This window comes from Gracilinanus agilis, chromosome 3 (genome assembly GCF_016433145.1).
Source record: "Gracilinanus agilis isolate LMUSP501 chromosome 3, AgileGrace, whole genome shotgun sequence".
In the NCBI taxonomy this organism is placed as follows: Eukaryota; Metazoa; Chordata; class Mammalia; order Didelphimorphia; family Didelphidae; genus Gracilinanus; species Gracilinanus agilis.
The window spans coordinates 649,962,480-649,984,900 of NC_058132.1; the positions used below are offsets into that span (position 1 = coordinate 649,962,480).

Sequence of the window (22,421 nt, forward strand, 5' to 3'; positions counted from 1 at the left end):
CTTCTCTTCTCTTCTCTTCTCTTCTCTTCTCTTCTCTTCTCTTCTCTTCTCTTCTCTTCTCTCTCTCTCTCCTGATAATGATTGGCTTGGGAAATAATGAGGACTTTGGTAGAACTTGGCATCCGGCAAAGGACTTGAACTTGAGTCCGTCATGGCACATGCTCATGGCATCTGTTTCAAGGGAGGAATATGGGGCTGTGTTTGTTCTATTCTTCAAATCTCAGTCCTGAGACCAGGCAAGTGGCAGGTCCAAGGTCAAGACTGTTGTCCTAGGAGCCTGACTTTTTAGAGTCCTTTCAGGTTCACAGATCACCACCCTTACAGCAATCCTGAAAGGTCGGGGGGTACAACAAGTAACAAGTATAATAATTGCCATGTTAGAGATGAGGGAAATGAAGCTTTAAGACTTTATATTAAATTCATAAATTTTTTCTTTACTATTCTTAGTCCAGTGACTTCTATGTCTTTGCAGAGGTTGTCCCTTGTCCTTAGAATGTTCAAACCGCCACCATGCTAGGCTTTCCCAAACAGAGACCTGACCATATTGGAGCTCCCTCAAAATCATTGTCTGCTGAGTCAAGTTCAAGGTCATAGCTCCTGTCAGCAGAAGTGTGGTGTATATATAAGAGGCAATGAGGTGTGTAGTGGATGGAGCACTAGACCTGGAGTCAGGGAGATCTCAATTCAATTTCAGCCTAGATTCATACTCAGGTCATACGGACAAGTCACTTAACCTCAACCTGTCTCAGTTTCCTCAACTGTAAAATGGAGGTAATAATAGTGCCTACTTCCCAGAGTTGTTGTAAGGATCAAATAAACTAACATAAGTAAAGAGCTTTTCAGTCTTTAAAAGTATTATATAAATTCTACCTAACATTATCATCATTATTAAGAGGAGTCATATGCAATTTGTTGTTTTATAATTAGATCTCCTTCCCCACAGATTCATTAAAAAAAACTTATTTTTTGTCTTAGAATCAATACTAGGTATTGGTTTCAAGGCAGAAGAGCATCAAGGGAGAGGCAATTGGGATTAAGTGACTAGCCCAGGGTCACACAGCTAGGAAGTATCTGAGACCAGATTTGAACCTAGGATCTCCAGTCAATAGGTCTGGCTCACAATCCACTGAACTACCTACCTGTCCCTTGGATTCATTTTTAATGAATAAATTTAATTCATCCTTTTGTACTTTTCAGTTGGCCTTTGTCTAGGCTGTTTGCATTATGTCAATCTTTCCCTTCCATCTTTTAGCCTCTGCTGCTTAGCCCTCAGGATTTTTTCCTAGAGAGTGTTGGGGTGTATTCCCCAAGGCAGGTTGGTGTGCTGTTGAGCTGGTGTGGTGAGGTTGCCTGTGAGTGAAAAGCTGCTCCGAGTCTCAAGTGTTTGGAACTCCTTTCACTTCTGGTGGTGGCTTGACCTCCAGTAATTGGTTACAACACACATGGTGAATGCAGAGTGGAAAAGAGATCATTTAAAGGCACCAAGGTCATCCTTTAGTCTCCTGTATACACACTGTATGCAAAATATTTTCTCTATGTGGCCATTTAGACCTTCCTCCAATATCCTTGTCTCTATTCTGAGACATCAAAGAGAATTTGTCTGTTTGTATCTTTGGTGCTTACGGATAGATTTTGTAAAGAATAGTACCAAAACTCAAGAGAATCATTTTTCTAGAAAATCCCTACATTCCAAGATCCTATAAAGGAACACAGGGACCGAGGCAACTCTTTCCACTTACCTAGTTTTGTGACTTAAGGCAAATCATTATTCTTGCCTCAGTGTCCTCTTCTGTCAAATGAAGGAGACCTGAATCTCTAACATTTCTTCCAGCTCTAAATTTGTAACTTTATGACCTCTACCTCTTGGGAGAACATTTAGATAATGCTCTACACCGAGGAGAAAATTTTTAGAAATGAGCTATAACCAAGTATTCTCAGATTACTTAGTTAAACCTTGAACTCCTGAAATATGCTGGTGCTTTCCATTTGTCCAACAGCCACCATTGAGAAGGGTTGGAGTTCCCCCTGAGCTCTCAGTTTCTTCCATCTGGATCTTTCTTAGGATGGAAGTTGGATCTGTCTCTGGAATACATGTCCAACCTTTTGGGAATGATGTTCATTGAGGAGAACTTTCTCTAATTCTCCACAAAAGAATGGTCTGCTAGCTTGACTGGCATATCCTCCAGCCCCTTCAGGTTTTCCTGGGGTCTGTAGAAGATTTGCCAGGGACTTTTGATAGTGCTGTAGTTTTTTTTAAAAAATCTCCAAATTCTGAAGGGCTGCTGTATGAAGTTCTGTCCCAGAGTCTGTGATAATGCAGGCACAGTTTCATCAAAAAAAGGATAAGGGATGAATGAGATAGAGAGGAACAGCCTTGGAGAGAGAGAAAGGACCAAACTCCCAGAAGAAATCTGGAGAGTGGAGAGGAATGGTATACATTCCATTGGATAAGAAAACAGTCTTTCTTGGACTGAACAAATGCAATTTGGGGCTTCCAGAAGTAAGGTAATAATCTAACTGTTTCTACCCTGGTCAGACTATGTCTGGACTATTGTGGTCAGTTTCTGGACACCTCAGTATAAGAAGAACATTAATAAGCAGGAGAAAATCCAGAAAAGAGAAATCAGGATGGTGAAGGTCCCAGAGTCCTTGGATATGTTTAGTTTGGAGAAAAGAAGACTCAGGCAGCTTATCATATCTGAGATATCTTCAAGTATTCTGAAGGACTCTCATTTGAGGAAGGACTAGACTTGGCTCCCTGTGTAGAACCAGGAGCAACCAATAGAAGTGGAAAAGAGGCAAAAGTCCTCTTAATGTCAGGCAAAACTTCCTAATAATGAGAGTTGTCCCTAAGTAGAATGGTTTGCCTTGAGAGTTGATTGGGATCTCCTTCCTTGGAGATTTTAATCAGTAGCTGGACAGCCATTGATGTCAAATATATTGTAAAGACAAGTCTTTTAAAAGGCTATAAGTTGGACTGGAAGGTTACTGAATACTCTTCCAATTCGGAAAATCTGTAAGTCTTAAATTCTACAATTCCTGTACAACATGCAGGAGCCTGATATGGGAGCTATCAAGGCACAGATCTACTCATGTTGTGTAGAGAAATGAGGAAACAGGAACTGATAAAATAGGAGGAAGGAGGGGTAACGTCATCTCATATGTTGATCATATCATTGATATTCCAATAGAACAAGCAGATGGGAAAGGAGTTTGGGAAAGCCATTCTCTAGGCCAACATGATTACTTAACAACCTGAGGGGGTGCTCCCCTTTAATGCTATGGGCCCTCACTTTATAGAGTAGATGGTAGAATGCCCCCTTCAGGACACAGCATGAGTTTAGAGAAAGATCATCCCCCTCACTGCCTAGTGGTGTGATATCAACACCTTTGTCTGTAGAAATGTGAGATGTCACAGAATGGCTGGGCCCATGTTGTAGATGTGAGACCTCCTGGTCATCTTTGCTATTGCACAGCTGGTTGGACTCAGTTATCTACCAGAGATCCTTCCCATGGCCAAAGTTCTTCTATAGCAGAAAAGAATACTCTTCCTTCTTGGTTACAGTCTTCCTTCTCCGTCACTCACCAAACCTTGACCTAAGGCAGCCAAGACTTCTTTGCCTTTTGCAATTCCCCTCCCCACAAACCTGATATTCTTAGCTGGCTGTTGGGGCCTAAAGACAGAAGAATGAAAGAACTTGAGGAATTCTAGCTGGGTTCCTAGATGATGAGCTCACCCAGAGAGAGAATGCCTTGGGTAGTTATGTGTCCAGCAGAGACATTCCTGAGGAATACTCTGCATGCAAGGGAAATGGTGCTAAACTAAGACCTAAACAACAAGTTCCATGTGACTGATAGGATTAATAGGCTTTCAGTGCTGTGCTGGAAGCCTGGAAGAAATTGTTCTTTGTATTGTAGAATTCTACATCCTTTGCACACCCTTTGCTGTCATGGTTTTCTATGTGTGTCTTGTGTGTTTCTCTCTATGACGACTCTAGGGAAGAAATGAGGCTGCCAAGGCCAGAATTAGATCATTGGGCAACTTTCTGAGAGAAAATGCCCAGATGAATGAATGGTCATTTCACTGCAGGAACGAGTGTTAATCTTTCTTCTTTCTAGACTCCTCACCTTGTCAACCTGAATGAAGACCCTCTGATGTCTGAGTGCCTTTTGTACTACATTAAAGATGGAATAACCAGGTGAGACAGCAACACTAGTTAGTAAAGTCTTCTGTCACCTGTGTAAGTAGTTGAGCCATGGTGTGGCAGTTGCTCTCACCCTAGTTAAGGATAATATTCTATTAGTCCATGCCAAGAACTGAGAGCCACTGGGGGTAGAAGAGAAGCATAGTCCTACCATCTTCCACCATTGTATTTATCTTCTCTTCTTCAGCCAAACCCCAGGAGTTCTGCCATAAGGATGGCAGTTTTCCTAGAACACCATCTGTTTGTGAGGTTGTGGGAAGAGTTGGTTCTTCTGTTCGGGAAGGGGGAGATTTGACTATATGACTCTTAAGTCTCCTCCTTCCTCTGTAGTCCTCTCATGCAGGTAAAGCACAATGACATTCAATCCAATAAACATTTATTAAGTGCTGGCCGGAAGTTAGGAATTAGTAACAAATTAGTCATCAGAGCACATCCCATCTTTAAGATGATTGCATCACTAGGGGAAATGGGCATTGTCAGGAGAGCACTGGGGAAAGGTATTCTCAACCACATCAACTCTAGGGAGTTTGTTTTACATTCAAAGGCAACATTTTGCAGCCTCCCCAGCAGCAGGAGACTTTCAAGTATTTGGAGTGGTCCCTCTAGCACTGAGTTCGCTTTGTGACTCAGCTGAAGCATGAGGTACAGAATCAGGACCATGGTCAGGGCTGCAAACCTGCTTTGAACTAGAGGGGGGAACCAGTCCCAAGATGGCTCTTTCTAGTCAAAAGAGCCATAGAGCAGCTAAAGCTGAGCAGGACTCCTAAGGGGAAGCTGCTTCTCTGGTCCAGGTCCTTCTCTGTTTCCCCAAGCATTTTAAATATAAGCATACACGGGAGTCCATCCAGGAGATTTTATCCTCCTGTTCTGTTGGTCTACTTAAGCATCCCCTCATGCTCTCTCCATTACTCTGGGCTCCACTCCTTGTAGTTCTTGCACACTTCTTATCCTAATTCTCAGGATCGTGTTGCAGTGAGAAGGTGACCTTCTCTTTGCATTTCTCAGCCTTTCTCAGGACTGAGGGTGGAATAACTTTGGGTAGTAGTGACAGCCTGTAACTTTCAATGAGTCTTAACCAGAGAATGTTAACAACCTGTGCCTCTGTATTTAGAGTTGGCCGGGAGGATGGAGAAAGGAGACAAGACATCGTCCTGAGTGGGCACTTCATAAAGGAAGAGCATTGCATTTTCCGGAGTGACACTAGAGCTGGCAATGAAGGTATCCTCTAGTCCCAAAGGCTGCTTTGTTTGGCTTTACATTCCCCTTCTTGCCTCAATACTATCTATACATGTAGCTACAAGAAATTCATAAAACCTCTTAGAGTCTCAGGTTCCCTATCTGTAAAATGGAGAGGAGGAGGATGCCTCTAGTCCCCATCTCACTGAATTGGGGATAAGACTCAAAAGAGATAACCAATAGAGAACACTTGGGAATGAGCTATAAAGTACACTGGAAGTTATAATTATTATGAGTATACTATTCATCCATCAGTTCCATTTAATGGTGGCATTCTGGAAATGAGGAAGAATGGTCTAATGAAAAGATCATGAAGAAGGGGAGCAGCTGGGTAGCTCAGTGGATTGAGAGCCAGGCCTAGAGACTGGAGGTCCTAGGTTCAAATCTGGCCTCAGACACTTCCTAGCTATGTGACCCTGGGCAAGTCACTTGACCCCCATTGGCTACCCTTACCACTCTTCTGCCCTGGACCCAATACACAGTATTGATTCCAAGATGGAAGGTGAGGGTTTTAAAAAAAGAAAGGAAAAAAAAGAGCATAAAGGTCAGAACTTCAAAGTCTGTATATAAGTCCTAACTCTTCCAGTCTTTTCCACCTGGCTTCCAAGGCTTTGGTCCCTTTCTGACCCCCATTTCCTCATCTTCAGAAAGACAGAATTTTTTTAAACCCTCACCTTCCATCTTAGAGTCAATGCTGTGTATTGGCTCCAAGGCAAAAAGTGGTAAGGGTAGGCAATGAGGGTCAAGTGACTTGCCCAGGGTCACAAAAAAGAGAGAATCTGATAGCCCCAAAAGCCTATCATAGACCCAATGTTCTATGATCCTTTGAGACCAAAGGAGATGTTCTAAGGGGGCAGAAGAGAAGAAAGGAACTTTTGGGTGCCTGCCTTCATTACCTATGCATCAAATTGGCAGTGACCTTGGGATCAGGAAGACCTGGTTTAAAACTCCCTCAGACTTGCCAGTTGGCAAGTCACATCTCTGTGCCTCGGTTTCCTTATCTGTAAAATGAAATGAAGAATTTGAACGTGATGTCATTTAGGATTCCTTCCAGCTCTCTCCCTGATCCTGACTCAGGGCTAGGAGCTCTGAAAAAGGCACCAGGAGTCTCAGTGATCTGAGCCCTGGATGAGTGTGGGAGACAAAGATTTCCCAGATATATCATGGAGCATTTTATTTTTATGTCAATGCTTAGGGGAAGAGTGCTCATACAGTCCTTCAGCCTCCATAACTATAGAGAATAAATACCCATTGCCCAATATGATGAGTCACATATTTGACATCATATTCTCAAATTCGTAAAGCAGAGTCAGTTCCAGCTTCACACAGATATGCCCAGTGTGAATATCAAAGGAAGGAAGAACTCCCACACAACCCCTATATGCCAATACATCCCTCTCAAAATCCTAGTTGACTCTATTCATTAGTAATAGAGATAGGTAAGAGCACTTAGCCCAAAGTAAGAGGATCTGGGCTTGAAGCTCACCCCTATCCCTGATTCTTTGTAAAATGTATATAAGAATACCTACAGCACTTATTCCCCCCAGAGTTGTTGTAAGGATCACATGAGCTAATGGGTAGAAAGGGTTTTGCAAATGCCAAGAAGTCAGATTTGACGCAGTTCTTATCAGAGGGTCCCAGCTCTAGACCCAGAAGGGACCTAAGAAGCTATCAGTTCAACCCCTCAGTTTACAGAAGAGCAAACCGAGGCCCACAGAGGGATCACAGTATTCTAACTATAAAACTAGAAGGGACCTCTCAGAATATCTAATCCAACTCCTGAATTTTACAGATGAGTAAATAAGCCTAGTGAGTCTAAATGACTTGCCCAAAGTTATACATAAAATCTTAGAGGTCATTGAGTCCAACATCCAGTCCCGGAAAAGGGAAGTGAACTAACCAAAGTCACAATCCAAGGGAGCAGTAGAACCAAGATTCAAACCCAGGTACCTTGGCACCATGTCCTGGACACTTTGCCATGTCTTCATTCTACTTCCTTCCAAGTAACTCCATATGTTTATTCTTACATCAAACCAATGACTTCAGATACACCTAAATAACGTAAATGGAACAATACCTCAGGAGGTCCTGTGCCTTCAACATCAGATCACAGGATTTATAGCTAGAATCAGCCTCAGGAGCTATATAGTCCAAACCCCTCTTTTATAGTTGAATAAATATTATGAGACTTGCCCAAGGTCATACAGGTGGTAAGCAGGACAGCTAAAATCTGAACCCATATTCTGACTCACAAGTCTACTATCAGTTTTCTTGAGTTAAGAACAACATACAAGTTACCCACTTCCCATTTTAGGAGAAAGGAATAAAGGCTTTGAGAAGTCAGACCCCTTTCAGAAACCTTTGAAATTTATCATGACAAAGTGTCAGATCTACGGAATTGTAAAACTTCCTCTCTTCCCCCTTTTCGAAAAACTTAAGTGACACTTCAATTGAATTCATTTGGATTAAACAATGTTTAGCATGCTCCATATATTCAATACCCTCATCATTCAGACCTACTACCTTTCTGGGGCAACTGAGGAGAGCCATGCCCCTCCCCCCCACTTACATTGTTTCTGTTTCTTCTGTCTTTTTATTATTTCTTGATTCTATCTTTGTTTCTTTCCTTGTAGCAGTGGTGACTCTGGAACCATGTGAGGGAGCAGACACCTATGTCAATGGCAAAAAAGTGACAGAACCAAGCATCCTAAGATCTGGTAAGTTCTGTCTTTCTGGGGAAGGGGCCCAATTGTCATGGACCTGAACCCACTGTTAACCAAATTATCATCATATTGATATTCATTCATTCAACAACCAATTATCAAGTGACTTCTATGGGCAAGGTCATGTGCTAGGTCCTGTGAAAGATCCATAGATAAATCCATAAAACAATGGACCCTACCGTCATGGAACTCACAGCCTAGTAGAGAAGATTACAGGTTAATAAATGGCATTATAAGTGCAATAACAGTACTGGGAACTGAAGTCATTTTCTCTCAAAAGGGGAAAACATAAAATGTTTGTTTTTTTCCTAAATCATTTGACTAATTCTCTCACGTCATCCTGGTGGACAAGATGGAGAGACATGAGCTAGACAATGGTTCAGTTATGTTGATCTAGAATTGATCAAATGTTGGATCTCAAAGAGTAGTTATTAAAGGCTCACTGTCAGCTTAACAAGACATCTCCATTGGAATGCCCCATAATTCTTAGTCTGACCCTGTGTGGTTTAAGATTTTTAAAGATTTTTATCAATAATTTGGACAAAAGATTTGCAGATGACAGATCTCTGGGAGGGAGAACAAGTTACATTGGATGCCAGAGATAGGGTCTAACAAATATCTGGATAGACTAGACTGTATAAGATAAAATCTAATTAGTAAATGTAAAGATTCAGAATCACAGAATGTAAAAGGAAAATAGAATCGACCCTCACTCTTCCCTGAACAAGAGTTCCCTCAATATTCCTCACAAGTGATCTTTAGCCTTTATCAGAAGACCTACAATGTTCTTACAGTCTCTGATTTCTCGAGGTAGCTCATTCTTCTTTTGTATGGTTAGAAAAGTTATGCTGACCTCTGACCCAAACCTCTATCCTACAACTTTGACTCATTCTGCTTAGTTATACTCCATGCAAGGCTAATTCGTCTCCATGATAGCCCTTCAAGTATTTTAAGACAGTTATTTCTCCTCTGAGTCTTCTCTTCTCCATGCTAAAGCTCCCCAATTCCTTCATCATAAGGCATGAACCTTGTGAGTCCCTTCACCATCCTAGCTACCATTCTCTCAACAATCTCTAGCTTATCAACATCTTTCCAAAAATGTGACACTCATGAAGATTACAATGCTTCCCATGTGGTTTGATCAGGACTAAGTAGAGTGGGACCATCAGACATCTCTTTTATTATAGCTTAAAATTACACTAGTTCTCTTGGCTTCCATATCACTCTAATGACTCAAGTTGAACTTGCTGTCTATTAAAACCCCCAGATCTTATTTTCAGGCAAATTGCTTTTTAGCCATGCCTCCCCTATCTCTTTTGTGTGATGCTATTTTTTAAACCCAGGCTTGAAACTTCTTTTAGCCTGGAGAAAAGAAGTCTTTGGTGAGGAGAATGGTGCAGGTAGGGAACATGATAACTATCTTCAAATATCTGAAAAGTTGGCATGCAGAAGAAGGCATACAGAAGACTTGTTCTGTTTGATTACAGGGAAAAGTAACAAAGAATTATTTTTAAGCTTGATGGAGGAAAATCCTCCTAACGAACTTCTTTGAGGTGGTTTCACCCAGTGAGGGTCTTCAGATAAAGGCTAGAGGAATCCATGCTGGGTACATGGTATAGGAAAATTTTATTCAGATATCAGTTGTACTAGATGTTTCTAATGTTCCATGCAAATCAGATCATCTACAATTCTCAGGGTTTGGTGAAAAAGTCTACATTATCCTATTATAATTTAGGAGAAAGTCATTGTTGGAGAGATCCTTAGAGTTTGGGTACTCCAATCTCCTGGGCTCTTCAAGTATCTACTCTATAATACATCTGATGAGGTTAGCTAACTTCCTCTAGGAAGTACTAATCAGGAACAGTATAGCTAAAGCATAGGTGAGAATCCAACCTAGTACCAAAAACTTTCCCCAAGTCAGATGGTGAAAGCTCCATGAGGAAGATTAAGTCCCAACCAACAGATTTAAGACAGGACCTGGATTGAGAACTTTGCAGGAAACAATCCTAATGATGTAGGACAGTGATAGCGAACCTTTTAGAGACTGAGTGCCCAAACTGCACCCTCATGCCACATGTGAACCACCCCCTTAACCTAGACAGGGGAGGGATAAAGTGCTCCCATTGGGCTGCTGGGCAGAGGGGTGGGAAAAATGAAAAATGGCCTCAGGTGTGATGGAGAGGGGGAGGGAAGCAGCCCTCTCCAACTTGTGTGCCATAGGTTCACCAACACAGTTCTAGGGAGATTACATAGATCCCATCTGTTTTATAAAAGAAGACTCTGTCATGGAGAACGGGATAAGAGATTTTCCCAAGAAGAGTTGGTGACTCGGGGGCAGAATGATGACCATTTTATTCCCAGCACAATGTCGTGACCACTGTTAAATATTGTTCTTAGCCAATGATATAGAACCTTCCATATACACTCAGTCCTCCTCTGTTTAATGCCTTACAAACATCTAGGCATGAATGCAATAACTTTAGGCACCACAAACACAAGGCCAATATAAGAACCATCATCTAATTCCCTGAGTTCCAAACTTAGTGATCAAAGTGAAAAATGCCAACTCTGACTGTGCGCCTGATATAATGTGCACAAGACAACCAGCTGATGAAGCAAGCCTTTGGCTTTTTAAACAGCTGTTTTAGTGTCTTGTCAATGCACCCTTATTTGAAGTAACTTTGAAGGCTTTTAATAAAATGGTGCGGAAGTCAGTCACTGGTGCTTCCACTCTTTTTATGTTGAGTATGCTAAGAGGGAAAAGTATAGAACAGAGCCCAGAATGAAAACGGAGACCCTATATATCATACATCATGGCACCCAGTAAGGGCTTCATAAATGTTTATCAAACCATCATATTTATTAAGAAGCACCTGAGCTTAGTGCCAAGTTAGGAAGAATAAAATAGAAAGTTTCCAGGTGGCACATCTCCTCTGATAGCCTGCCACACCCCAGGCAAATTCCTCTCCCTAGCCCAATCTCCAGCCACCACATTGTGCCCGGGAGCCTAGACTCCTCCTTTACCTCAGCTGCATTTACCTTTAAAAGGTCAGAGAACATTTCAGGAAAGTTTCCTGGGCTACAGCTCTGTAGTAAGTCCTCCAGGGAGGTCTGTAGTTGTGTATGGAAACAGTTCTATAGGACACCAATGACATTCAGAGCAGCAGATGTGACATCTTTCTGAATTGGAGGGCGGGCTGGCCACAGTGCCTTTGTTTCCGAACCCCTGACCAGCTGCTCTGATTCTCCTTGGTCAACCTATGCTTTAGATGAGGAATCTTTCTGACTTGGAGGACTGGCCACAGAGTCATGGTTTCCCAACCCCTTTTCTCACACCCTGACTGACTGCTTTGACTCTCCTTGGTCACCCTCCATTTCAGGTGTCCTCCCAGTTTCCACAGGCCAATTCTGCCCCTTATTTTGCTCACAGGAAACCGCATTATCATGGGGAAGAGTCATGTTTTCCGATTCAACCACCCTGAGCAGGCTCGGCAAGAGCGTGAACGGACCCCGTGTGCGGAGACACCTGCAGAGCCTGTGGACTGGGCCTTTGCCCAGCGTGAGCTACTTGAAAAACAAGGCATTGACATGAAACAGGAGATGGAACAGAGGTGGGGAGTGCAGGGATGGGATGGGGGTGGAATAGGGGTGGAATAGGGCAGGATGGATAGATTTCCTTGAGCTTTTATTGGTTCTTCAAAGCAATTTGCCTTAGTGGTTGAAGGGCTAGCCTCAGAGTCAGGAAGATCTGGGTTTAAATTCTGCTTGTAACACAGTCTGACTGTGTGACCCTGGGCAAATTACTGAAACTCTGAGATCCCCAGGCAACTCTCTTAGAGTTGCATAAAAGGTGCTGATCCATACTGAGAGAGTGAGTTTGTTGACCAGGAATTCTCTGTGCCAAAGAGATTATAAGTACAAACCCAAATAATAATGATAATAATAATAATTATTATGCAAATATTGTAAGGTGTTCTGATTTAATCAGCGTGAGAACATCCCATTGTGAGATTCCCTTCACCAATGTATACGATAACCTGCCTAGGACTTAGCCCAGTCCTAGAAAGCTGAGGCTGAGGGAACGTAATGATTTGCCCAAGATCACATATCCAGTAAATATCAAAACTGAGATTTGAATTTGTCTCCCTGACTCCAAGAGCATCGCCTTCTCCACTCCATCCCACCATCCTCACCATTATCATTGTCAGTGTCAACATCACTGTCATCTGAAAATCACCCTGTCTGGACACTGGCTTCATTTTGTCATTCTGTTCTTTCTCCCTCCTGGCTCATAGACTCCAGGAACTCGAGGACCAATACCGGAAGGAGAGAGAAGAAGCCAACTACCTCTTAGAGCAGCAGAGACTGGTATAGAATTCACTGTTCTTCAGAGGGCACCAACAAGCTTCTGGGTTGGGTTTTTTGCCCTGCACTAGCTGATGTGGCTAGTTAATTCACATTAATTTAAATAAAGTACCCTCACTTATCCAACCCTTTTAATAAGAGACCCCAACCAGAGACCCTTGGTAGTTGGCATGCAATGATATGGGTGGGGAACATCTGGGAGAGTGAAGACCAGACAGGTCAGTTGCTTTTTCTTCTCCCAAAGGACTATGAGAGTAAGCTCGAGGCTTTGCAAAAGCAGATGGATTCTAGATATTACCCAGAGGTCAATGAAGAGGAGGAAGAGCCTGAAGATGAAGGTAAGGACACTATCCTCTCTTTCTTGTCTGTTCTAGAGCAGTGAAGAACACCCTAGAAAATGAAAAACAGGAGCCCCATAGTTCCTTGTTTCTTTGTTCATCTAGGAGTAGTAATGGGTAGAAAGAAGCAAATTTGGACTTAACATAAAGAGAAAAGTTCCATTGGCAAAAACTACCCCTAAGTAGCACAGCTGCCTTTGTAGAGGCTGGGATCCTACTGACTGAAGGACTTCTTCACAGAGGCCCTGATTTGTTAGAGAAACTGAGGAAGGAATACTTGTTTAGCTAGGGGTTGGTCTCAGGGTTCATGTCTTTTTGAGTTGGGCACCACTAGCCTAGAGCACTGAGGGGTTGAGTATTATCCAGTGTCATTCAGCTATATGTGTCCAAGCCAGGATTTGAACCTAGATCTTCCTGGCTTTGAGGACAGTTGTCTGTCCTCTGTATTAGACTGCCCGTGACAGTATATATGTGTTTAATGAGTATCCCACCATAGCTTCAGGAATATCTTCCAGAATAATTGTGATCACACAATTCCCACTGCCATTGAAGGGGGTAAATAAATAACCCAAGCAGCCCATTCAAGGCAGGGACATAGTGTCATAGACTAAGAGTTAGGAAGTACCTTAGAGGTGATCAAGGTCAGCCCCCTCATTTTGCAAAGGAGAAAACCAGCATCCAGAGAGAAGTGATGTACCCTAGTTCACACAGGAAGCAAATGACAGGGTTAGGATTGGAACTAAGTTCCTGTGATTCCAAATCCAGCATCCTTTCCCCTGAACCTTGATGCTTTGCCCACTCCATAGTGAGCTCATGAAAGGAGAAGGGACTGTACACACATTTAGTCCAACCCCCTTATTCTATAAATGAGGAAGCTGTAGCCCAGAAAAGAAATGGGACTCTGTGGACAATCATAGAAGTCAAAGTAGGTCAAAGTCATTATTCAGTGACCAAATGGGGTGATGGATAGCCTAGGCAAGTCACGTAACCTTGAAACCTCAGTTTCCTTATCTCTAAAATAAAGAGATTGGGCTCATTGCCCTCCAAGATCCATTCTAGGTCTAGATCTCTGATCTTCTGGTCCCGTGGCCCCAAATTGAAACTAAAATTGCCGACATTTCATGAGCCTCTCTTTTCATGAGTTCCTCATTCCACAGGGCAGGCCTGCTCCTGGCACTTGCCATCCAAGAGAAGACAGAGTATGACTTTGCCTTTGTAATAATCATGCTTTTATTCACTGTCCCCAGTTTGTTTTGTTTGATGTGTATTATCTTGTATGATTTTTTTTTAAACCCTTGTACTTTGGTGTATTGTCTCATAGGTGGAAGAGTGGTAAGGGTGGGCAATGGGGGTCAAGTGACTTGCCCAGGGTCACACAGCTGGGAAGTGGCTGAGGCCGGGTTTGAACCTAGGACCTCCCGTCTCTAGGCCTGACTCTCACTCCACTGAGCTACCCAGCTGCCCCCATGATTTTTTGAAAACAATTTCTCATCTATGATGTCTCTACCATTTTTCTTAGTATATCTGTTTCAATAAACAGCCTCATTGTTTGCTTCCTATTCTGAGTAAGGCCATCAAACCTGAGGGCGATGGGAGGCAACTGGCTCCCTTATGACTTCCTCTTCTTCTTGTACTGACTGGAAACCAGTCCCTGCTTTCCCAAGTCTGAGAAGTAAGGCAGTGCTGGAGGATGGCTGCCCTTCCCTTGAGTGACCATGTGAGCTTTTTCTCTTGACAGTCCAGTGGACAGAGAGGGAATTTGAGCTGGCACTTTGGGCCTTCAGAAAGTGGAAGTGGTACCAGTTCACATCACTGAGAGACCTCTTGTGGGGCAATGCCATCTTCCTCAAGGAAGCCAACGCCATTAGCGTGGAACTAAAGAAAAAGGTAAGATACTTTGGTTTTGTTAGCTTCTTGTTCTCAGGGCTACAACTAGCATGAAGGCTTGGCCCCAAAGTGTTGATGTATAGAGAGACCACCTCCCTCCAGTTACTGCTACCAGTCACCTAACCAGTGACCTGAGATTTGCTTCATACAGTTTTCCACTCATCCCCATGGAACAGCCACCTTTGATCTACCAATCCTGGGGGTCCATTCCTATAGTGAATCACTTCTGGGTCCAGTCTTTCTCCCCAGCACAAGCCAAAGCAAACACTTTCCCCTTTCCCAGCAAAACTGTGATCAAAGGGAAACTGTCCTCTTCCGCTTTCCTTTCCATCCCCACATCCCATTTGTCACCTGGTCATTCTTCTTCACTCCACCTTCACCACCACCTTCTCTGAGACGTCCTCCTACACTGAGACTTCAGGAGAGATTTCAGTGATCCAAATCGTGCCTCTGTGATAGCATCTAGGGGGCACTGACTCCACATCATGCCTCCTAAAAACAGCCTTGGACTCATAAGGACACCTTCTCCATGCTCTGCCCTGGAGGGGACCATTGCTTTATCAGTGCTGAAAAGGGCTCTGCCCTAGGAATGAAGTAAATCTTTTAGGTGAGGGGCAAGAAGGGAGGGAGGCCCTGATACCTGAAAGAGTGGCCTCTTGCTGACCCAAGTGACTGGGATGGAAATCTACTTCTATCTCAGGTAAGACCTTAACACCAGGCAGGCTGGTGGAATTTCCTCTACTGGACCACTGGTTCAAAAATCTCTAACTAAACCATCTTCCTGGAAAGCTCCTGGTGAAGGTCTGCAGATATCCTATATGTCAGCATCTGGCTGCCAGGCTGTAGTGGGAGAAGGGAAAGTGATGTCTTCCACTGGAATCATGGCAGCTAATGGTGCTTGGATTTTTTCTCCCTATGTTTGTCACCAGGTCCAATTCCAATTCGTTCTCCTTACGGACACTCTCTACTCTCCCCTACCTCCGGATTTGCTTCCCCCAGATGCTGCCAAAGAAAGAGAAAAAAGGCCTTTCCCACGGACCATCGTGGCTGTGGAGGTCCAGGACCAGAAGAATGGTGCTACACATTACTGGACACTAGAGAAACTGAGGTAGGGGCCAGGTTATAAGGAATGATGACCTCCTTGGAAGGGGGAGACTGGAGGAGGAAGTCCACTGAGGAGGCAGCATCCATAATCCAGGGCCTAAATAAGCAGGCTGGAGAACTGAAGAGAAGAGATAGGTTTAGCTGATGTCCTTTAGAGGGTTTGGCCATGTTGAAGAAATAAACAGATTTTTTTTTCATCTTAGGGCTTATAGATCTAGAGCTGGAAAGGACTTCAGGGGTATCTGGTTCAACTCCCTCATTTTGCAGATAAGGAAACTGAGGTTCAGGGAGAGGAAGTTACTTGCTCAGAATCACATAAATAGTAGCTATCTGAGGTAGATTTTGAACCCAAATCCTCTGACTAGTACCGGTCCTTTCCACTGTATCTCAGCGTCTTCTGGATACACAAGTGTTGGCAGGCTCTATACTGGTGCTTCTTGGTGGGCACTACCTCCAATCCCAACTAAAGTTTGTTTGGGGTGTCATCTTTCTTGAATGCAAGGAGAATTATGGACACCTGTGACCCAGAGAGCCTGCCTCCCCCTATTGGGGGGAAGTCAGAAGTCAGAGCTATATAAAACCCAACTCTGGGTGGGTTGCCCTTTGGGTTCTAGAAACTAAGCTCACAGATGAGCTTCTAAACAAGACTCCAATGCTATCTCTGCTCAAGGTAGAACACAGGGGTGAAAATTAGAGGTGTCAAGAGGAAAGGCCAATGTGGGGTTGTCTCAGGGCTCTGAGTTTATAGGGTGCTGAATTCAGAAGACCCTGACAACACTTGCATCCTTTCAGCAATATAAAAACAACAGAGAAAAAAATAGAAACAACTTGCCACTCAACACTAAGATGGGATAGGAACCTACAAGATGGGATGAGTTCTTCCCCCCTGTATGTCACTGTCACTTCTCTAACTCCAGGGAACCCCACTACCACCTCCCTTCAGGCCCTGAGCGTGGCACTAAACAGCAGATGCCAAGATTCCAAGCTACTGCTGTGGTGTGAAGGGCCATCATAAGTCAGAGGTTGTCTATTCCCTTCTTGAATAATTCTGGGCATGGAGACCTGGCTGTCTCTCTCAGTCTTCTGTCCCAGCATTTTCTGACCCTAATTGTCTTTCTTGGGTCTCCATATGCTTTCTACTGCCCTGATATGCTCTGGTTTGGCCTTCCATGGTCATCACCAGTGACTCTTTGGCATCCTACTTATGAGAACTCTCTGTAGATGTGAAAATTATAATCCAGATGCTTCGGGTTTGTTCTGTGAAATACTCTATTTGGAGCTAAGTTAGGGAAAAGAAGCTTAGAAAGGGAAATGGGGTTGTATCCAAATGTCATGATTTCCTGCCACGCTTCTATCAAAAATCATATGATATTTTAGACATCTCTGGGAGAGGCAACATGGGGCAGTGGGTAGGAAGCCAGCCTTGGAGTCAGGGAAGTCTAAGTTCAAGTCCTGCCTCTGACACACACTAACTCTGTGACTCTAGGCAAGAGACGAATTCTAATGGTGCATCCAATTCTATAAGTTACAATTTAACTGCCAATCTGCATTGTTGGAGGGAGTTTGCACACTGGGAGTTCCCTGGCCCAAACAAATTACAATTCTGGACTCCTCATCCCCCTCTCAGTTCCCTTCCTGCCCTAACTCTTCTCGTTTTTCCAGGGTATTCATTAGGGAAGTTTCCTTGGGGGGTCTGCCACAGAGCCTTGAAGGAGAGCTGGGTGATGTCACGCTGAACTAGAAAGGGTGTAGAAAGATTGGGGCTTTGCCCCACACGGCCAACATCAGGGCATAAAGACAGAAAATGCTTCCTCCCCATCACGGGATGCCTTAAAGTCTCTCCTCTCGGCCTCCCCTCCACTCTCGTCTGCATTACCTCTCTGTACCCAGCCTGCCCCCAAGGTTTACCCACCGAGCCCCTATCCACCCACTATGTCCTCTGCCTCGCCCAGCAGGAATTCTGCTCGTAGCTCAGGTCCTGTGTCTCCTCTCACTCCAGGCAAAGGCTCGATCTCATGCGCGAGATGTACGACCGGGCGGCCGAGGTGCCTTCCAGTGTCATCGAGGACTGCGACAACGTAGTGACGGGTGGGGACCCTTTCTACGACCGATTCCCTTGGTTCCGCCTCGTTGGCAGGTGAGAGCATTCTTTTTCTTCTGCCGACAGACCGAAAGCGCGCGAAACGTAGAAACTGGAAACTTTGACATAGGCGCCAGCTCGAGGTTTCTGTTCCCCACCTAGAATGGGGTGAGCAGAGAGCGGGTGTTTGGGCCAGCCCGTCACCGAGGCCAGCCGAGTGCCCCAGCCCCCTCCCTAGAGCTCCAAAGCACCCCCAGCAGGAGCACCACCATCCTCCGCTCTCCAGCAATGGTACTGCTGCTCTTGGCCACACCTTCATTGCCCAAGAGGCGGAGGGAGAGAGAGAGGGGGGGAAGGAAGCCTGGGTCCGAAGCCTGGGCCAAGACTCCTGGCTGGTGTCCGTGCCTCACAGGGGGGTCTCGCCTCCCCGGTCATTGGTGTCTTTGTGTGTGTTCTCACTGGGCTGCCAGCATCCATCTCTGTGCTGTAGACTCTCACGCACACCCGTGCCTTCGGCATTCTGGTTGGAAGGGCATGAGGCTGTCATCTCCAAGGTCTTGTCACTCGCACCCTTCTCCTTCGCCCTCTCGTCCCCCCCCCCAGGGTGAGAGGCGGGGCCGTCCCTGGCCCCCCCCCCAAGAGGAGGGTCTGCCTGGGATCAGCTGATCTCCGTGCACGTGTCTCTGTCTTGACCCACCCTGCGCGGTCCCAGCCCACCCTGGGCGTCCCACCCGGGGATCCGCTCTCTTCCGGTCCTTCCGGCTGACAGCTCTTGCAGCTTCCGGGTGGGGCCCAGGGGGGGCTGGGGGGCCTCTTCCCATCACTAACACGGGCGTTCCTCGGTGGGGTTGTTGTTGTGGTGGCTGTCCATGGTGCGGGGCGTCTCGTGTTCTCTCTCCTGCTCAGTGTGGAAGCGTCGGTGTTAACCTCTCTCCTATCTTGTACTAACTCAGCTCAGATGTCTCTGGCTGCAACAGCTCTCCTCTTTTCAACACATGCATGAGCGAGCGCATGGCTGATCTCACCCCCTCCCCCACCTTCTCGAACCCCGACTCCGACATCACCGAGCCTGCTGACGAGCAGCATGTGGGGAAGGAGGAGGAGGAGGAGGAGGAGGAGGAGGAGGAGGAGGAGGAGGAGGAGGAGGAGGAGGAGGACTTCGAGGAAGACATCTTTCCAGAGTGCTCGCTGTGTGATGGTGGCCGGGATCCATTTTACGACCGCTCCCCCCTGTTCAGTTTAGTAGGAAGGTTGGTGAGGTTTCAGGAGAGCATGCTGGGAGGGAACTAGCTCTTTCGCATGAGGGAACTGCGGTCTGAGCACAATTGGAACTGTGAGGGCGCCCATCCCGCAGATGTTTAGGGCTGCCGAGAGCCAGAGGGCCCCGGGCATCTCCTTAGAGCAGAACCCTTCCAAGAAGGAGGAGGCAGCAGGGCCCTGGACGTGCTGGTCGACGTCGAGTCTTCAGGGATCGTAGGAAGGTGGCCAGTTGGGTTAGGCAATGGCCATTAGGGCAGAGTCTGAGAGAACCTCTTCTGGAGCTCAGCAAAGGTTTGCCGTTGGTCAGAGGCAGCAAGAAGTAGTAGCTGCGGTTGGTCAAGGAGAAAGTAGCCTTTAGCGACCTTGATTTTAGGAGCTAGACATTTTTTGGGCTCTCAACGAGTATTTTCATTGACATGGGGAAGTCCCGGTGTGGAAATTCCCTCTGCTAATGCCCACGAATAACGTGTGTCACTTCTCTTGTGGATAAGTCTTAGAGAGTTGCCTGGGGCACTCTGAGAACAAGTGGCTTGCCCACGGTCACACAGCTAGCATGTGTCAAAGGCAGGGCTCAAATCCAGCCCCAAACCGTGCCTCTAGCCACTATTCCAGTCTTCCTCCGTGGATAAGGAAATGGAGAGCGTGCATAAAATCCACCTTCTAAGTTCTAGATTGGGGTTGCCTTCATTTCATTCCGGGCTGGGCAATTAGCGCTAAATAATTCATCTTTTCCTGCATCATGAGTAATTGAAATGCTAGCGGTTGTGAGCCGGTGATACCAGGGCCCATGATCATGGGACAGGACCTTCTGTGAGCGGGGGAACAGAGACGTGAGAAACAGTCCAAGGAAAAGGATGCATATGGATGTATTCAAGTCCTAACTGCTGCTACAAACTAGTTCTGTGACCTTAGGCAAATCATTGAATCTCTCTCCTAAGCCTTGATTTCTTCATCTGTCAAATGGGGATAGTACTAGTATTTTCCGTACTTGATATAGAGTTGCTGTGAGGTTTAGATGGGCTCATTTGGATGAAAGGCTTTCTAGTGTTCTAGAAAAATCGAGTATTTCCGGTAATAGCACATGCATTGCTATCTAGTCTGAGAAGAGTTTTGTTAATGATGAGAGTCAGATGAAAGATGGATAGTATCTCAAGGGAGAATATGTACAGGATAAGGAAAAGGGAGTCCAAACAGTGTTGGATTTGGAGACCAAGGACCTAAGTTCAAATCCTCACTTTGCCACTCGTTCCCTGTGACCTGGAACTAATCTTTTCATTTCTCTGGGCCTCAGTTTTCTCCTCTGTAAAATATGATGGTTGGACTAGACAAAAGCTTAGGTCCCTTTCAGTTCTACCCTCTGACTGATGTGCCAGAAGGGTAGGCCAGTCCAAAGGGAATGATAACATTTTGGCATCTTTATTATGCAAAAGATAATAAGAGCTCGGGGGCAGCTGGGTAGCTCAGTGGATTGAGAGCCAGGCCTAGAGATGGGAGGTCCTAGGTTCAAATCCGGCCTCAGACACTTCCCAGCTGTGTGAACCTGGGCAAGTCACTTGACCCCCATTGCCTACCCTTACCACTCTTCCACCTATAAGTCAATACACAGAAGTTAAGGGTTTAAAATTAAAAAAAAATAATAATAATAATAAAAAAAGATAATAAGAGCTTTACCATGTCAGAGGAAGGGAAATGGGGCATCTTCAGAGGCCCCAGAAGGAACCCAGGCTGCAGGGAGTAGAGTGTTTTCTCCAAGGATTCTAATATAACAGCCATTGGAAGTTGAACCATCTCTTCCTCTGGTCTAGATCATGGAGAAAAGGTTTCTAAGAACCCACTAGGCAGACAGGTTCTTTACCCAATCACTAGGCTAATTTTGGGTTTAGGGAAAGTCCCATTGGTCTGACTCAAGTTCAACCTATGAGCTATTGAGCAGAGGAGGTCAATCAAATGGGATTTCATAGTGTCATTCACTGAGTCTTAAATATTAATCTACTTTCAAGTGACCTTCTGGAAGAGCAGGATGTCAGTCACAGAGCTCATTAGTTTGTTCAAAGATGGCGGCTCCAACACCCTTGACTCCATTTGGCTGTTCTTAAGAAAGCTCTTGAAATAGACAAAAATTTTAGTCCGGACTTTCCAGCTTTGCTCTTTAGGAAGTCTTCTTGGGGAATATAATGTCTATGAGTCCTAAAAGACCAGTAAAAGTTAGGGAAATTTAGGGAAGGGGATAGCTTTCTGGGAGACTAAGGAAAAGACAGTCTGGTTTATCACATACTCGGATGCCAAATTCCAGCTCTGTCTTTCTTAATATCTGAGACAGCTTGGAATATGTTCCCTTCTCCAGCAAAGGAGACTTTTAGAAAGGGAAGCAGGGTTGGGAGGGGAAAGAGCACAGAGCAAGAAGGCCCTGGGAACAGGCAAGAAATGGAATGTAGGCTCCTGCAGTCTCTGACAGAAAGAGCTGGGTTCTTCCGATTTTTCTTTTTTCCTCTTGGGAAATCTGAGATTTTACAAAATTCATAAAATGAACAAAATCAACCAAAGAAGGAGAACTTCCCTCCCCAACCTCCTGATTACAGGATGGTCTCTGGAAGGCCTTAATTTTGAATCTCCTGAACCTTTTTTGGTTAGACTCAAAATGGGCATCCCTGGGCAGCAGCTGTGCAGATCACATTTCCTGTGAACTGTGCTCTGACTGGTTGATAATTGGGTCCTTTGTCTTTTGATTTTTTTATATCTATATATCCTTTTTTAGTTCTTTCTTTTTTTTTTAGCTGCTGGCTCTCTCTACAAAGCTTTAGCAAAATGGTGGGGAGGGGTATATTTCACTTTTGTCTTCCTTTTAAAAGGCTTTTCTTTGGTCTGAGCATGCCATCTTTGCACCTCACCAATCTTGTGGTTAGTGTTTGCTCTCTTTTCCTCATTCCTTAGTGCCACACTGCCTCACCCTCCTTTCTCTCTGCTCCTGCTCACCTCTCTCCCCTCACTTTTCATCCTTCCTGGGTTTTAAGATGTACTCATCTCTTCTCTTTGGGTAAAACCATTGAGGGAGAAATCAGCCAGGCTCCATGTCTAGGAGTTCAGAGTGACTTCCCAAGCTTTCCACCCTCTCTGTCTGCACTCTCATTCTCAGGAAAGTAGCACACTCTGAGATTTCAAAGATCGCCTGCCACCAGGCTCAGAGGTACCCCTCAGTCCCTTCTTCCCTATGGCTAACATTCTT

At 44.9% G+C, this 22,421-nt stretch overlaps 1 protein-coding gene across 1 annotated transcript in view; it reads left to right on the forward strand.

The window, feature by feature from the left end:
- KIF1A (kinesin family member 1A) overlaps positions 1–22,421 on the forward strand; it is a 164,583-nt gene that overhangs the window by 65,496 nt on the left and 76,666 nt on the right. Inside the window, exons 13-22 of the mRNA XM_044669519.1 lie at positions 4,120–4,199; positions 5,317–5,423; positions 8,075–8,158; positions 11,595–11,775; positions 12,460–12,532; positions 12,774–12,867; positions 14,606–14,754; positions 15,684–15,862; positions 17,858–17,995; positions 18,892–19,188. Of these exons, the coding sequence (XP_044525454.1) occupies positions 4,120–4,199; positions 5,317–5,423; positions 8,075–8,158; positions 11,595–11,775; positions 12,460–12,532; positions 12,774–12,867; positions 14,606–14,754; positions 15,684–15,862; positions 17,858–17,995; positions 18,892–19,188 (1,382 nt within the window). The remainder of the gene's footprint in view (positions 1–4,119; positions 4,200–5,316; positions 5,424–8,074; positions 8,159–11,594; positions 11,776–12,459; positions 12,533–12,773; positions 12,868–14,605; positions 14,755–15,683; positions 15,863–17,857; positions 17,996–18,891; positions 19,189–22,421) is intronic.